General features: G+C 42.3%; 1 protein-coding gene across 2 annotated transcripts in view; it reads left to right on the top strand.

Moving 5' to 3' along the window:
* Positions 1-16,723, top strand: part of lepr (leptin receptor) — a 126,581-nt gene that overhangs the window by 12,214 nt on the left and 97,644 nt on the right. For both annotated transcript variants that reach the window (XM_043699432.2, XM_043699431.2), the window contains exon 3: positions 5,276-5,578. In XM_043699432.2, the coding sequence (XP_043555367.2) occupies positions 5,276-5,578 (303 nt within the window). The remainder of the gene's footprint in view (positions 1-5,275; positions 5,579-16,723) is intronic.

Raw genomic sequence — 16,723 nt, 5'->3', positions numbered from 1 at the left:
ATATTGTCCTTGAATGGCCTAACACTAGTTATGCACTTGTTCTGGGTAATGGCACCAGAGGAATTTGTTTCCCTCCATCTACTATTTCAAAATAAACAAATCCAATATAATTAGTGGAGCACAATAACAAAAATCAAACTATAAATTTATAAGTTTAAATCAAAATGTCATCTTGGAGTGGATGAAAATGCACTCCATCCACCCCACTCTTTCCACCATTAGACTTTGAGCTCTTATTATCATGTTACACAAGTACAGAGTGCAGTCAAAAGTGTATAATGTTGCTACAGAAGACACCATCTTAGGTACCAAGGTATACAGGTACATAAGTAAATTCTTGATGCTGCACCCTCCTTCTTCATCAGAGTTTTTTTTTTTGAAAGAGCTTTGTTTGGGAAAGACATGAGAGCTAATTCAAAATACATTCTCTCAATTCACTATCTAAGAAGTTACTTGTCACAAATCTGTTGGGTGATAGACTCATCTTGCCTTTGCCATTATATCACCAGCTCTAACCTGTGGATACAGAAGTTAAGCTTTTACTTTTGAGATGATTTTCCAGAATGTTTTGTTTGGATTCTTCTCATCTTTAGATGTAAATTCTAATTTGTTGTTCTGATGTGTTGCCTCATTGTCCAGTGTGATTTTGATTTTTACAGCCTAACTCTTAGGCTTACACACCCCCTGTTCCAGGAGACATTGATAAAATAATTTGAACTCCTGCATTAGATGTAGTGCTTTCTGATTTATGATTGAGTATTTAAGTACCATTTCCTGAATGTTCCTCCTTCTTGAAAAATATTGACTTTTTAAAAATTCACTCAAGGGATTTGGGCATACTGGTTGGGCGAACCTTATGGCGCATACCTAATTGCCCTTGAGAATGTGACAGTGATGTCTCTCTTCAAACACTGCAGTCCATTTGGTGCAAGGTACAATCACAATGTTTTTGGAGAGGGAATTCCAGGACTTAACCGTACAAAACTGAAGGAATGGTGATGTATTTCAAAGTCAGCATGATGAAGGACTTGGAGGGAAATTTGCAGGAGACGGTGTTCCCATTGTGACTGCTGCCATTGTCCTTCTCGATTTAGATTAGATTTGATTCCCTACAGTGTGGAAACATGCCCTTCAGCACAAGTCCACACCAACCCTCAAAAGAGTAACCCACCCAGACTCATTCCCTCTGATTAATGCACAAAACATTATGGGCAATTTAGCATGACCAATTCACCTGACCTGCTCATCTTTGGATTGTGGGAGGAAACAAGAGCACCAGAGGAAACCCATGCAGGCACGGGAAGAACATGCAAACTCTACACAGTTGCCTGAATGATGATAATAGTTATAGATTTGGGAAAGTACTGTCTAAGGAAGCTTGGTGAATTTCTGCACTGAAACTTGTAGATGGTATACACTGCTGCTGCAATGCACTGCTGGTGAATGGAGTGATTATGGATATGGTGCCAGCCAAGTTGGCTGCTTTGTTCTGGATAGTGTCAAGCTTCTAGAATGTCTTTAGAGCTGCATCCACCAGGCAAGTGGGGTGTATTCCATTGCACTCCTGATATGAACCTTGAAATTTAAATTTACCTGCTGCAGGATTCCTAGCTTCTGACATGTTCTTGTAGCCACAGTATTTATTTGGCTTGTCCAATTGAGTATCTGGACAATGGTAACAAGATGCTGATGGGTGGGGGCGGGGGGCATTGGTTGAAGACTGGAATCTGTGACGTTGGAGACCTCTAGAGGAGGCCAAGTGGATACTTGTGGCTGAAGATTACTGCAGATGTTTAAGCCTTATATTTTGCTCATGTCCTGGGCTCCATCATCATTGAGGATGAGGATGTTTGTGGAATCTCCACCCACAGTTAATTGTTTAATTGACCACTACCACTCACGAAGAGTATTCTCAATGTGAAGATGGGACTGAAAATGATGCTGTCAGCTGAATCTGTGGCAGGAAGATTTATGAGTATGAGGTCAAGCATGGTTTTCCTCTTGTTGGTTTTCTTACCATCAGCTCTAGACCCAGTGCAGTAGCTATGTCCTTTGGGACTTGATCAAGTGCAGCCTGTAGTGGATGTGACTGGTCTGAAGAGCTTAGATCTGATCCCATTGGTTGTGGGATCTTTTATCTTATCTATCACTTGCTGCTTATGCTGGTTGGCTTGCTCTTTTGTAGCTTCACCAGGATTGATGCCTCATTTTTAGGTATGTTTGGTGCTGCTCCAGACATGCCCTCCTGCAACCTTCATTGAATGAAAGTAGATCTCCTGATTTGATGGTAATGGCAGAATGAGGGATATGCTGGGCTATGAGATTGCAGACCATGTTGAAGAACAATTCTGCTGCTGATGCTGCAGGGTGCTTCATGAATAGCCAGTTTTGAGTTGCTAGATTGTTCAAGAATTGCTCATTTAACACAGTAATAGTGTCACACAATATTGAAGGTTAATCTCAATGGCAATATGGGACTGAAGATGATGCTGTCAGATGCAACTGCGGTAGGCAGATTGATGAGGATGAGGTCAAGTTTGTTTTTCCCTGTTATTGGTTCTCTCACCACCTGCTTCCGATTCGATCTAGCTGCCAGTCCTTTTGGGATTTGACAGCTCAGTCAGTAGTGGTGTTGCCAACCCACACTTGGTGATGGACATTTAAATCCCTCACTCAAAGTACATTAAACATCCTTGGCACACTCGGTGCTTCTTCCAAGTTGTGTCAAAATGGAGAAAGAATTCTCCATGGCGTCTGGAGTCAATGTCGAGGACTCCCTGGGCAGCTCCCTCCCAACTCTATACTATTTGGCTACCGCCTCATTTGGGTCTGTCCTGCTGGTGGAATGGTTATTGTGATGTCTGGGATGTTGTATTTAAGGTATGAGTATGACTATATCAGGCTGTTGCTTGACTAGTCTGTGAGATAGGCAGAAGTGGGTACTGCAGATGCTGGAGATTAGAGTCAAGGTTAGAGTAGTGCTGGAAAAGCGCAGCAGGTCAGGCAGAATCTGAGGAGCAGGAAAATCGCGCCCAAAACGTTGATTTTCCTGCTCCTCGGATGCTGCCTGACCTGCTGTGCTTTTCCAGCAACACTCTAATCTAGTCTGTGAGACAGTTCTTCCAATTTTGGCACTAGCCCCCAGATGTTAGTAAGAACGCCTGGGTTAAGTAGGCTGTGTTTGCCATTGTTGCCCACAGTACCTTAGTCAATGCCCAGAGGTCTGTTGATATCATTCCTTTTTTTGAGACTTTCTAATGAGTGATATAACTGAGTGGCTTGCTAGGCCATTTCAGACAGCAGTTAACTAGCTACATTGTTGTGGTTCTGGAGTCACAGGTTAGACCAGCAGTTTCTGTCCATAAAGGACATGAGTGAAATAGGTGGATTTTTATAACAACTGACAGTGGTTTTGTGGTCACTGTTAAACTAGATTTTTACTGACTTCTATTCCCATCATATGACATGGTGGGAATCATACAAGGGACTGCAAAACATTATCTGTGTCTCTGGATTACTAGACTAGTGACAACACAACTGGCGTTGCTCCTTCTTATTTTTGAGGGTGTCTTCTGCACAGCATTATTTATTTTAAGGCTCCATTATTTTTGTCACAAATTTCAGATGGTGCTGTGGGATCACTCTTGTGGGATAGGCACACACAGTTCAGTCCATTGGCACAATGGCAATAAGTTTTATGTTCTGAACATATAACATGCATTAATGCTTTACCAAAATCATTTGTTTGTTTATGAATAGCTATCATTTATGTTAAAGCTGACAAGTCATACCTATTATAGGTATTTTAGTTTTTGCAATACTGATTCACATTTTCCTCGTCTTTGTTAAAAGCAATGATTCATGCTCTGTCCTGAGGCCAAACTGACAGCCTTTACTTACAGACTAAAATTCACCAAAGTGCCATTCTTCATGGGTAAATTGACAGGTTGTTTGGCAAGAAACAACATCACAGTTGAGTTTAATGTTGCCTTCACCCACACATACCCACTTTTAATCAGGAGTTATAGAGTCATAGAGCCATAGAGATGTACAGCACCGAAACAGACTTTTTGGTCCAACTCATCCATGCTGGCCAGATATCCCAACCATATCTAGTCCCATTTGCCAGCACCTGGCCCATATCCCTCCAAACTCTTCCTATTCATATACCCACCAGATGCCTTTTAAATGTTGCAATTGTACTAACCTCCATCACTTCCTCTGGTAGCTCACTCCATACATGTTCCACCCTCTGTGTGAAAAGGTTGCCCCTTAGGTCTCTTTTATATCTTTCCCCTATCACCCGAAACCTATGCCCTCTAGTTCTGGACTTCCCCATCCCAGGGAAAAGACTTTGTCTATTTATCCTATCCATGCCCTTCATGATTTTATAAATCTCTATAAGGTCACCCCTCAGCCTCTGATGCTCCAGGGAAAACAGCCCTAGTTTATTCAACCTGTCCTTATAGTTCAAATGCTCCAACCCTGGCAACATCCTTGCAAATCTTTTCTGAACCCTTTTACGTTTCACAACATCCTTCTGATAAGAAGGAGACCAGAATTGCACACAATATTCCAACAGTGGCCTAACCAATGTCCTTTACAGCTGCAACATGACCTCCCAACTCCTGTACTCAACACTCTGACCAATAAAGGAAAGCATATCAAAACCACCTTCACTATCCTATCTACCTGCGACTTCACTTTCAAGGAGCTATGAACCTGCACTCCAAGGTCTCTTTGTTCAGCAACACTCCCTAAGACCTTACCATTAAGTGTATAAGCCCTGCTAAGATTTGCTTTCCCAAAATGCAGCACCTCGTATTTATCTGAATTAAACTCCATCTGCCACTTTTCAGCCCATTGGCCCATCTGATCACGCTCCTGCACTGTTAATGCGCTGTAATGAGGTGTGGAAGCCCCAGCTGATTTTCTGGCTTTCTGAACTGGATGGTCCTCAAATCTAGTACTCTTCTGTTGTGGATCCAAACAGCTAATTCAATCTAAATCAGGGGTCAGGGTAGGTGGCTGGAAGGGCAGCCTTCAATCCTTTTTGAAGTTGATTTTATATAACGCAACAGCACTATTTTTACCTCTGCCATTTATTTGAAGAACTATAGAGGAATGTACAGATGAGAAGCAAAGACCATAATGATCTAAGCAAAATCGCTAAAGAAGCAAGGGAGGTCATTCTTAGATTTTTAAGTTGGTCACACAGATCTACAATTAATAACCAAGACTTCAATTGTTTACATTGACCTTTCTTTACTTGCAGGATTTTCTGTTTCAATTTTAGCACATGACCCAGTAGCAACCTTTGAGATTCCTCCATGGAATTTTACAATGCTGTGCACACTGCACAAACAAGCAGCTGTCGTGAAAGAGAGAACCTGGCAGCTACAGCCACACAGGAATTCAAGCAGTCGCCACTCTTCGCTTCATGAGCATGTGAGAAATGCAAACACATCGCATTCAAATAACATCAACCCAAACGGACTGCACAGCCAAGATGGATTCAGTTGTTGCCTCTGGAAAGAAGCTGATTTACATTGTCCTGCAAATTTCATCACAGACCAAAGTAAGAATCTCAAATTTTGGCATGCATTTTCATTTTTTTAAAAGTTGACTTGCTAGTATAATACTGTTGAAAACCACAGCTTTGGTAAATTAATATTAAAAGGCAATCAATGCACAAATGTCACTGATGATTCAATCCAACTAAGTGACACCAGATGTGTACTGCTCATTGATTCTAATTTCCTTAATGCTAGATTTTATAAAAGAGCTAGAAAGTTTCATTGTAAACATATTGAACTAGAAATGAAAATCTATTATATAGTATGATACAAAATAGTAAAGAAAAAGCTGATGAAAATCACCCTAATATAACCCTGGCATACTAAATTAGCACAAACCTTTTCACTTCTGAGATATAAACTTAGGGCAAGCTGATTGGATGATTTTGATCTCTGTTGGATGTAAAAGCCATTATCACAGGCTATAAATCTGAATTTCTGTAAGCCCAAAGAACTGTTGCACGTAACAGCATTAGCATTGACTGAGAGTTCCATTTAAATTACAAATGCCCTCAATCCAACCTATTATTCCCAGAGCTCTTGAAGACATGACAAGAACTTAGGAAAAGATTGGGGTATTCAGTGACCATTGGGAGGTGGGGGAGTGGCATTGCTTTGAGGTAATCAGAGACCATTGGGGGTTATTTAAGGCCCATCAAGCATGATGACGAACAATGGAAGTTCTTGACGGTGAGGCCTTCAGAGTCCATTGAGGCAGAGGGTGCTGATGATCATGGAAAATTAAGTTGGTTGAGGACTAGGTATCGTTGTCTAGCAACAACTATATTTTTAAAAAACGGTAGTTGCAGAAATGCAGTTGTGGCCTTGGTGTACAAGCTGGCTTGCCATAGCCATATGACCTCTCCCTCTGCTGTTAGTGTCTTTATTTGCAGTTTGTGGAAGCTTGGTGTCAGAGTGGTGCAGCTGAAAAAGTATGGATTTTAAGAACTGTCAGAGAGACAACTATTTTGAAAAATACAGCAAGAAATGTCCAGCTGAAAATGTATGTATTTTAAAATCGGTGAGAGAACCTACTACTGAAACAAATAGGAACAAATATGTACACGTTTGAAACTTTGAACTACTAGGTGAGTCAAATTGGTTGTACATTTCCCTGCTGCTGGGGAGATGAAAGGTAGGTATAAGCCAAAACTGGAATCTTACTCACTCTCATGGCAAAACTATGAAATAGCAACATAATTAAAAACCTGAGGAACTTTAATCTAACTGAGGAGTAGAAAATCCAGACAAGAGAGATTTTGTGGGCTTCAAAGTCTCACTTTGAATCTTATATTAATGTCATTTATGAACAATATTTGTTTAACATCGGCATGAGATGGAGAAGAAAGCTATTGATCAGTATGTGACTGCAGTACACATCTATCTGAATCTTGTGCATTTGGACAACTGAAAGATATTGACATCAGAAATAGGATTATTTTAGATCTGAGATCCTGCCTTATGTATACAACTGGGAGGAGAAAGTGAGGTCTGCAGATGCTGGAGATCAGAGCTGAAAATGTGATGCTGGAAAAGCGCAGCAGGTCAGGCAGCATCCAGGGAACAGGAGAATCGACGTTTCGGGCATAAGCCCTTCTTCAGGAATGAGGAAAGTGTGTCCAGCAGGCTAAGATAAAAGGTAGGGAGGAGGGACTTGGGGGAGGGGCGTCGGAAATGCAATAGGTGGAAAGAGGTAAAGGTGAGGGTGATAGGTCAGACTGGGGTGGGGGCGGAGAGGTCAGGAAGAAGATTGCAGGTTAGGAAGGCGGTGCTGAGTTCGATGGATTTGACTGAGACAAGGTGGGGGGAGGGGAAATGAGGAAACTGGTGAAATCGAGTTCATCCCTTGTGGTTGGAGGGTTCCTAGGCGGAAGATGAGGCGCTCTTCCTCCAACCGTCGTGTTGTTGTGGTCTGGCGATGGAGGAGTCCAAAGACCTGCATATCCTTGGTGGAGTGGGAGGGGGAGTTGAAGTGTTGAGCCACAGGGTGGTTGGGTTGGTTGGTCCGGGTGTCCTAGAGGTGTTCTCTGAAACGCTCCGCAAGTAGGCGGCCTGTCTCCCCAATATAGAGGAGGCCACATCGGGTGCAGAGGATGCAATAGATGATGTGTGTGGAGGTGCAGGTGAATTTGTGGCAGATATGGAAGTTTCCTTTGGGGCCTTGGAGGGAGGTGAGGGGGGAGGTGTGGGCGCAAGTCTTGCACCTCCTGCAGTTGCAGGGGAAGGTGCCGGGAGTGGAGGTTGGGTTGGTGGGGGGGTGTGGATCTGACGAGGGAGTCACGGAGGGAGTGGTCTTTACGGAATGCTGATAGGGGAGGGGAGGGAAATATATCCTTGGTGGTGGGGTCCGTTTGGAGGTGGCGGAAAGGACGGCGGATGATGCGCTGTACATGGAGATTGGTGGGGTGGTAGGTGAGGACCAGTGGGGTTCTGTCCTGGTGGCGGTTGGAGGGGCAGGGCTCAAGGGTGGAGGAGCGGGAAGTGGAAGAGATGCGGTGGAGGGCATCGTCGACCACGTCGGGGGGGAAATTGCGGTCCTTGAAGAAGGAGGCCATCTGGGTTGTACGTTTTTGGAACTGGTCCTCCTGGGAGCAGATGCGGTGGAGACGAAGGAATTGGGAGAATGGGATGGCGTTTTTACAGGGTCAGGGTGGGAGGAGGTGTAGTCCAGGTAGCTGTGGGAGTCGGTCGGTTTATAGTAGATGTCCGTGTTGATTCGGTCGCCTGAGATAGAAATAGAAAGGTCGAGGAAGGGGAGGGAGGAATCTGAGACTGATTCCTCCCTCCCCTTCTTTGACCTTTCAACATGGACATCTACTACAAACCGACCGACTCCCACAGCTACCTAGAGTACACCTCCTCCCACCCTGACCCTGTAAAAACGCCATCCCATTCTCCCAATTCCTTCATCTCCGCCGCATCTGCTCCCAGGAGGACCAGTTCCAAAAACATACAACCCAGATGGCCTCCTTCTTCAAGGACCGCAATTGTCCCCTCGACGTGGTCGACGATGCCCTCCACCGCATCTCTTCCACTTCCCGCTCCTCCACCCTTGAGCCCTGCCCCTCCAACTGCCACCAGGACAGAACCCCACTGGTCCTCACCTACCACCCCACCAATCTCCATGTACAGCGCATCATCCGCCGTCCTTTCCGCCACCTCCAAACGGACCCCACCACCAAGGATATATTTCCCTCCCCTCCCCTATTAGCATTCCGTAAAGACCACTCCCTCCGTGACTCCCTCGTCAGATCCACACCCCCCACCAACCCAACCTCCACTCCCGGCACCTTCCCCTGCAACCGTAGGAGGTGCAAGACTTGCGCCCAAACCTCCCCCCTCACCTCCCTCCAAGGCCCCAAAGGAAATTTCCATATCTGCCACAAATTCACCTGCACCTCCACACACATCATCTATTGCATCCTCTGCACCCGATGTGGCCTCCTCTATATTGGGGAGACAGGCCGCCTACTTGCGGAGCGTTTCAGAGAACACCTCTGGGACACCCGGACCAACCAACCCAACCACCCTGTGGCTCAACACTTCAACTCCCCCTCCCACTCCACCAAGGATATGCAGGTCTTTGGACTCCTCCATCGCCAGACCACAACAACACGACGGTTGGAGGAAGAGCGCCTCATCTTCCGCCTAGGAACCCTCCAACCACAAGGGATGAACTCGGATTTCACCAGTTTCCTCATTTCCCCTCCCCCCACCTTGTCTCAGTCAAATCCATCGAACTCAGCACCGCCTTCCTAACCTGCAATCTTCTTCCTGACCTCTCCGCCCCCACCCCAGTCTGACCTATCACCCTCACCTTTACCTCTTTCCACCTATTGCATTTCCGACGCCCCTCCCCCAAGTCTCTCCTCCCTACCTTTTATCTTAGCCTGCTGGACACACTTTCCTCGTTTCTGAAGAAGGGCTTATGCCCGAAACGTCGATTCTCCTGTTCCCTGGATGCTGCCTGACCTGCGCTTTTCCAGCAATACATTTTCAGCTCCGTTATGTATACAACTGCTGAGGGAGGAAAACTGTATTCTCAACAAAATCATTGAATTCACAAAAGCTCTGAGTTGTCAATCACTGCTAGAGCATGTTAGTGGAAAAATAGACGAGGTTTTGCATTTTGTGAAGTGACTTTCCATACAGAACAAAATTAAGATGTTGAGGGAAAAAGGAGGAACTATTTACAGAAAAATCATCTGAAAGATTAAGGTCAGAGGGCAGGTTGTAAATATTGGGGAAGCAACAATCAAACAAAACAAAGGAAAGAATGTTAAGTGTGAGGAAGGCAGTGCTCTAAGAAGCTGAATCACTTTTCACACAAGTACTCAGCGAGAAAGAAACAAAACAAGCCTATAAAATTGGCTTTTCGAAAAATGTCAGGGATTCTGATGAATCCCTCTACAAGTTGGCAGGTATAAAGGTGATGAATGGTTTGTGACTGTTAGAGTGATGATTGCAGAAGGAGAAAACAAGTGAATGTGAAGTGTCAGATAGACACCAGTGCATTGTGCAACCTCATGAGTTTCACAGACCTGTGTGAAGTGGCTCAAGATATTGGCCCAGAAATGAAACCTTCAGAAGTAAGGTTAAAGCTATTTGATAGAATGATACTCATGCCTTCACAACAGGAAACAAATCTGAATGGGTGATCTCATCACTTTTACACATTATGGAATGACAAAGGTCAACTGTTCACCAGCAACTGTAATGGGTCAGCAGTGAGCTGATGGTTACCAACAGCAGTCACCGTGGGAATGATACTCCCTGGAGAAGCAATACCACCCCAGCACGAATCGGTGTCATATCCACTTCCAGCATCTACTACTTCTTTCAAGATGATGATGAACTAGTACTCTCCAGCCAGAGCTCGGCTGCTCTGTCTATTTTTTTTTATTTTTCTCTCTTTTGTGTTTATTTTTCTTCTCAGCATTGTCCTGAACTCTCAGCCTCAGCGTGGACTCAAAATGGCGGACTCTTGGCCCGCCGTGCCCTCTGAATGGACTTCCAGCCTCAAGGTGAAGCATGGAGAAAGTGAGGACTGCAGATGCTGGAGATCAGAGCTTAAAAATGTGTTGCTAGAAAAGCGCAGCAGGTCAGGCAGCATCAAAGGAGAAGGAGAATCGACGTTTCAGGAATCTGAAGAAGGGCTTATGCCCGAAACGTCGATTCTCCTTCTCCTTTGATACTGCCTGACCTGCGCTTTTCCAGCAACACATTTTTAAGCTCAAGGTGAAGCATTGTGTAGTCTGGAGGCTAGGTGCCAACATGAATTGGATTGGAAAGACTTTTATTCTGAATTTTTATTTCTTTATTTTTTAATTTTTTTTCCCCCCTAAGAATTTGTATTTAAGAATCCGTATCTAGGTAGCTTTGTACCTAAGATGGCACAGTAAGTGGCGAACTGTAAATTTTTCATTTGAGTACATGTGACAGTAAAGCTAATTCTAAAATTCATGCTCAATACCTACCTTTGTCACACTGCAGGAAATATTGTCTCACACCCAGGCTGAGAAGCCCAAGGCTGGCAGAGTTCTGGTGGACAGGAGGGAACTCATGCCAAATGAGAAAATAATTCTTTAGCTGGCTGGAGGAGTGCACATCCACTCATGTGAGGATGGAGAGACCTCAATTGGCAATTAACCCAGTAACCTTCATAATGCTGTGTTGCTCTCCCATTACTCAGTCCTGAAGAAGAGTTACACCTGAAACATGGACTTCTCCACCTCCTGATGCTGCTTGGCTTGCTATGTTCTTCTAGCCTCCATTACCAGCACTTCTAAATAATTCTTAAACTGCACAAGTTTTTATTGCTCAGACATAACAAATTCCCTCTCTTCTCTTATGCAGGCTCCAGCAGTGCCCAGTGAACCTGTGTCCTGAGGAAGCCAGTACTGGAGACTCTCAGCTCTATCTCTGGCTCCACCTGTTGTGGATGTACCTGCAAAGCTTTTACTGGCAGCCTCCACCAGCTCAGAGGGTTCTTTAACTAGACTAGACTTTCAGTGAGACTGGGTGATGCTGCTGGCAGCCACCCTCAGGGAGAAGTCACATACCAGAAACTTGACCTCAGGACAACCCAGAAGTGCTTGGCCCTTCCACCTCCCCCACTATCTGCGATGCCAAAGCCTGTAGGAGTTTCACCTATTTCTGGGCAAGATACTCACAGCAGGGCTTGACGCTGTAGGCCTAATCACACTTGAGGACCACTGTCCAAGTCTTCTGGACCAACAGGGCCAGCTACAGAGCAGGCTGCCTCCACTGCAGCTGTGGAAGGCAGGACTGCACTTAAACATAGTGGAGGGAAAGGAAGAAAAAACTTTTACTGAGAGCCCATAAGTGGCACAGCTGGCACAATGCTGCAAATTATCTTTCACTTTTATAAATATAGCTTCACTTACGACCTTGAAATGTCCACTCCTCCAGTTCTTTGCTGCTGTTGCAGCCTGTCCAGACATTCCAAAGATAAAAGGAGTTGGAGTGACCAAGAATTATTCATCCCTCACAAGCAACTGATTTCTTCACTGCAGATAATCTCAGACATCAGAGATCCTTTAACCATGATGTTGGTGTCTGTAAACAGGGCATTACACTTCAGTGTGGACAACACTGAACCTAAATGCAATTGCAGAGATTCTGTTAGGGCTTGGCCTATTCTACATCATTCCATATTTGAAAGTGAGATTACAGAATCAGTGATGATTCCACACATCTCTGGAGCAAAATGATGATCCTATCAACTTTTTCTGAAGCACATTCAAGGCTGGGAGATGTATAATAGATGATTTATGTGTACAGCTGCACAAAGGGCTGCCTCTCTCAGGGTAAACACTGTCCTACAAAATGCACTTCAGGCCAATATAGGAGAAGAAGAAGGGTCACTGGACCTGAAACATTAGCTCTACTTTCTCCCTAAAGATGCTGCCAGACCTGCTGAGTTTCTCCAGGAATTTCTAATCTTGTTTCAGATTTCCACCAACCACAATTTTTTGTTTTATTCATTGGATAATAGTATGCTCGGGGTAAAGAAATGCCCTGCTTACAGACATCAAGATTGTACCATTTAATGTTAGTGCCCTATCTCACTGACGGCTACTATTTCCCTAATAGTCAATACTCTGAAATTACTTGAAGATGTTAAACTAATCAACAAGGTTAATGAAAAAAACTTTGATTTTGAAAACAGTCAAACTTTATTTTAAATGCTATCTTTGTCCAAAATCTTTCCATTAGTGTGCAGTGTCGCTTGAAGTGAATTCAAACGGTTGTAATATTTGAAATCTTGAAATGGATGAAACATCCCATTTGGCTAAATAGGTTCTAAAGTAAGGGGAATAATTTTCATTTTGGCATTTTCTTATTTAAGAGATTACATAACAAATTATGTATTTTTATCTTCTAAGGGATTGATTTTGTTTCTAAAGCTTATTTCACTTGGGCATTTATATGTTGTACTGTTTACCCCAAAGTCAAATAGCAAATAAAATAAGAAAAAAAATGGAAAGCATAGAGAAAAGAACAGAAGTAAACCATGAGTCTTAAGCCTCGTAATTAATTGAATCCGATCGTGGTTGAACATTTTCATTAAACTTCTTTGTCAATTCTATTTTCTTGTCCTATGTTCATTGTTTACCTCAGCGCCCACAAATCTACTAAATTAAGAGTTGACTGTACACGTCAACTAAGTATCCACAGTCATCTGTCAGTGGAGAATTTCAGCTCTGAGTGAAGAAATTTCTCCTTGGCCAAAATGACTGACCTCTTATCTTGGGCCATTGAGTCCTAGTTCAAGAGCATAATTAGACAAAATATTATCTTCATGTCTATCCTGTCAAACTCTGGAATGAGCTGCCAGAGGAAGCGGTGGAGGCTGGTACAATTGCAACATTTAAGAGGCATTTGGATGGGTATATGATTAGGAAGGGTTTGGAGGGATATGGGCCAGGTGCTGGGAGGTGGGACTAGATTGGGTTGGGATATCTGGTCGGCATGGATGGGTTGGACTGAAGGGTCTGCTTCCATGCTATACATCTCTGTGACGCTATGACTCTATAATTTTATACACTTCAATGTGAGTACCTCTTAAGTTTCTAAACTCTAGAAAGTCAAGGTTCATTTTAGTCAAACTTTCCTCACAGGACAACTTTCTCATCCCAGGAATCAATCTGGTTAATTTTCGCTGCACCCTCTCCAAAGCAAGTATGTTCTTCCTTTGATAAGGAGACAAAACTGTACACAGTACTCTAGTCGTGATATAACAATGGCCAATATAATTGCAGCAAACGTCCCTATACTTAAACTGCAACCCCTTTGAAATAAAAGCTAATATGTAATTTGCCTTCCAGATTATTGGAACAGTATGTTAACTTAAATAAATTATTTTTTCGAAGTTGTGCATAACACTACCCCCCCACTCAGAATTGCTCTTCAGACTAACATTTACAAATCCCTAGCATTTTAATTTTTTTTCAACTTTTGCCCTTCTTCCAACAAAATTGAATAATTTCACATTTCTGAAAATTATACTCCATCAGGTATCTTTTTGCCCAATTACTTAACTAGTCTGTATCTACTTGCAGTATGCTCCTTGTACCTTCGTTCCCCATTTAGCTGTATGATGATATATTTCACTCGACCAACCTCCCCACCCTTGTCTAAGTCATTGATATAAATAGCTAACATCTTAACACTGACCTTTGTAGAGTGCTACAAGTTATACCTTGCCATTGTGAAAATGACCCTCTTCCTTCTCTGATTTCTGACCATTATCCAATCCTCAATTCTTGCTGATATACCACCTGCAATTCTGAGATCTTGTGTAACAAGCTTCACAGTATGTCTGCTAAATATACATACTACTTGTTTCTCTTTGCTACTCTGTTAGTTGCATCCTCCAAAAAAAACTCTGAATAGATTTGTTAAAGCTTTTTGATTCTGACTGGTAGTACTGTGGCCTTCATTTGGGGTCAGTGGAAAAGTGTCACAGCTGACCTCCAATACAGCTCCCCACAATTGTATGAGGGTTGTTGTAATTGTAGGAATGTTAACAAAAGGAATACGTTTGAACTTGTGTTTTAGACCAAATACATAATTAAACTTTAACTATAGATGGCACTGTTGCAACATATGATTGTTTGCTTATTTCTTTGCCGTGAAAATCAGTTTAACTCTTTGAAATTGTACTGTAAACAATTTTAATCTCCAGCTCTAGCAGCGTCCAGACTATGAAGAAAAGAATTATCCATCCTTAAACTTGATGTGTTTGTTTGGACATGCTTAACTCTCCTGATGGTAATTGAAACACATAGAAGACATTGCAGAACCTGTATTAAATTAGATAAATTGTAAAATTCTTCTCTCAACAGACTTCAGATCAGTTGCATCATTTTGAGAGTTATTAAGGGCAAAGATTTATGATCTAAACAATCCATTAAAACTATAGCTTGAAGTGTGTAATTCACCAGCTTTAGGTGATTCTAAGAGATAGGGAGTCCCAGATATGCCTACTAGAATATTTAAAAGGCCAGGCTAATTGATGGTAGAGAATGACCTCACTGTCCAATTAAGTATATCAAGGAGGCTCCTGAGTGAGGAGGACCAATGGGAAGCATTGACACATCAGCAACCTCACCAACCAATTTGGGACCTAAAGATTTATAATGGAGAAAGCAAAGGTACCTCAAATCCACAATCTGAAGAAGAGGTCAGATTTTTAGATTTAAAATAATTAGAAGCTGCCTCAATTATTTTAGCCACAAATTCTGAACAAGATTGTCAGCTGCCGCCTCAATGATCTGTTATCCTTTCTGGCTTACGATGATTTAACTCCTTACCAAACTGAGGCTACCACATTAGTGTGGACATGTCCAGGCTGCTGTGAAGGAAGTGCTTTTCTGAAATCCTGGTTGTCACAGAATGGGCCTAAATAAGCCCTATAATTATTAATAAATGTCCTGAATTTATCAGCCCACCTGCCCAGGAATCAATCAGCACTCACTCTAATCACGAGCTGACCTTGTTAAAAATGGCTCCATGCTGGCTCATGGGGGCAGATTGGCACAGTCACTGATGTTGTGCAATTATACACATGCCCACTTCCCATTCAACCCAACGTCATTTAAAGATTGTGTTCGAAATTTGTGTTCAGCTTCTTCATTTTAACGTAAAGACTGGCTGCACTTTTAACATATTTCTCATGTGTCACTGCTTTGGTAAACAAATCTAGTGGCAATCCAGAACAAAATGTGATTCATCACTTTCAGGCCTATAATAAGATCAGTAGCTATTGAATCATAAAATCTATTACTATAGAAAGCAATTCACTAAAGTCCCAGTAATTTCAAAACTGTCACAATTTTTTTAAAGTTCAAAAAAAGATTGAGTTACAAATTATTCCTGTTTTCACTCTGTTAATATCAAAAGCTTATAATATATTAGTATATTTAATGTAGGAAAAGCTTCAAGCTTCACTGGAGTGTTATTGAATGAAATTTGACACATAACTACATACTGTGATATAATGGCAGGTGAAGAAAAGCTTAAATGAAATAGTTTTTAAGGGGTATTTTAAGAGGGAAAAGTGCAAATGAAAGGCAGGCTTTTAATGAACATTTCCAGAGCTTAGGTCTTGACAGCTGAAGACACAATCACCAATTGTGGATAACTTTGAATCAAGGATTCTATTGATTTTCTGCCAAGTAAAAGCAGCAATTCCACCAGCTTTTTAAAAATGAATTAACCTCACAAAGATGAAAAGTAGATGATAGAGACAGTTCAGATCATGTGCTTCATACCTTTGGTTGCATCAACATAATACCCATGGATGAATTTTGCCTGCATAATGCCAACCATTCTATTCCAGGCCATAATCACTCTTTGCTTGAAGAAATTCTTTGTTACATTAGCCATAAATTTTGGTTTCACTGGTTGTACCTCTTTGTTCCATAGTCATAAATTAACCTAGAATAATGTTCTGAATTATCTTTTACAACTTCACTTAGTATCTTGCAAAATCCATTTTTATTTGAAGCTTCAAGAATGAAGAGTTGATTTTTATTGAATTGGTAACATACATGCAAGTCAATGGATAATTATGTATCTGTAACTACAGAAAAAAATTGTACAGTTATTATCCTAGAAAA

Source organism: Chiloscyllium plagiosum, unplaced genomic scaffold, assembly GCF_037043375.1.
Source record: "Chiloscyllium plagiosum isolate Xiang-an unplaced genomic scaffold, Cpla_swu_hap1 HiC_scaffold_9, whole genome shotgun sequence".
Lineage (NCBI taxonomy): Eukaryota > Metazoa > Chordata > Chondrichthyes > Orectolobiformes > Hemiscylliidae > Chiloscyllium > Chiloscyllium plagiosum.
The sequence above is the reverse complement of the archived record's forward strand: the minus strand, read 5'-3'. Positions and strand labels throughout refer to the sequence as shown.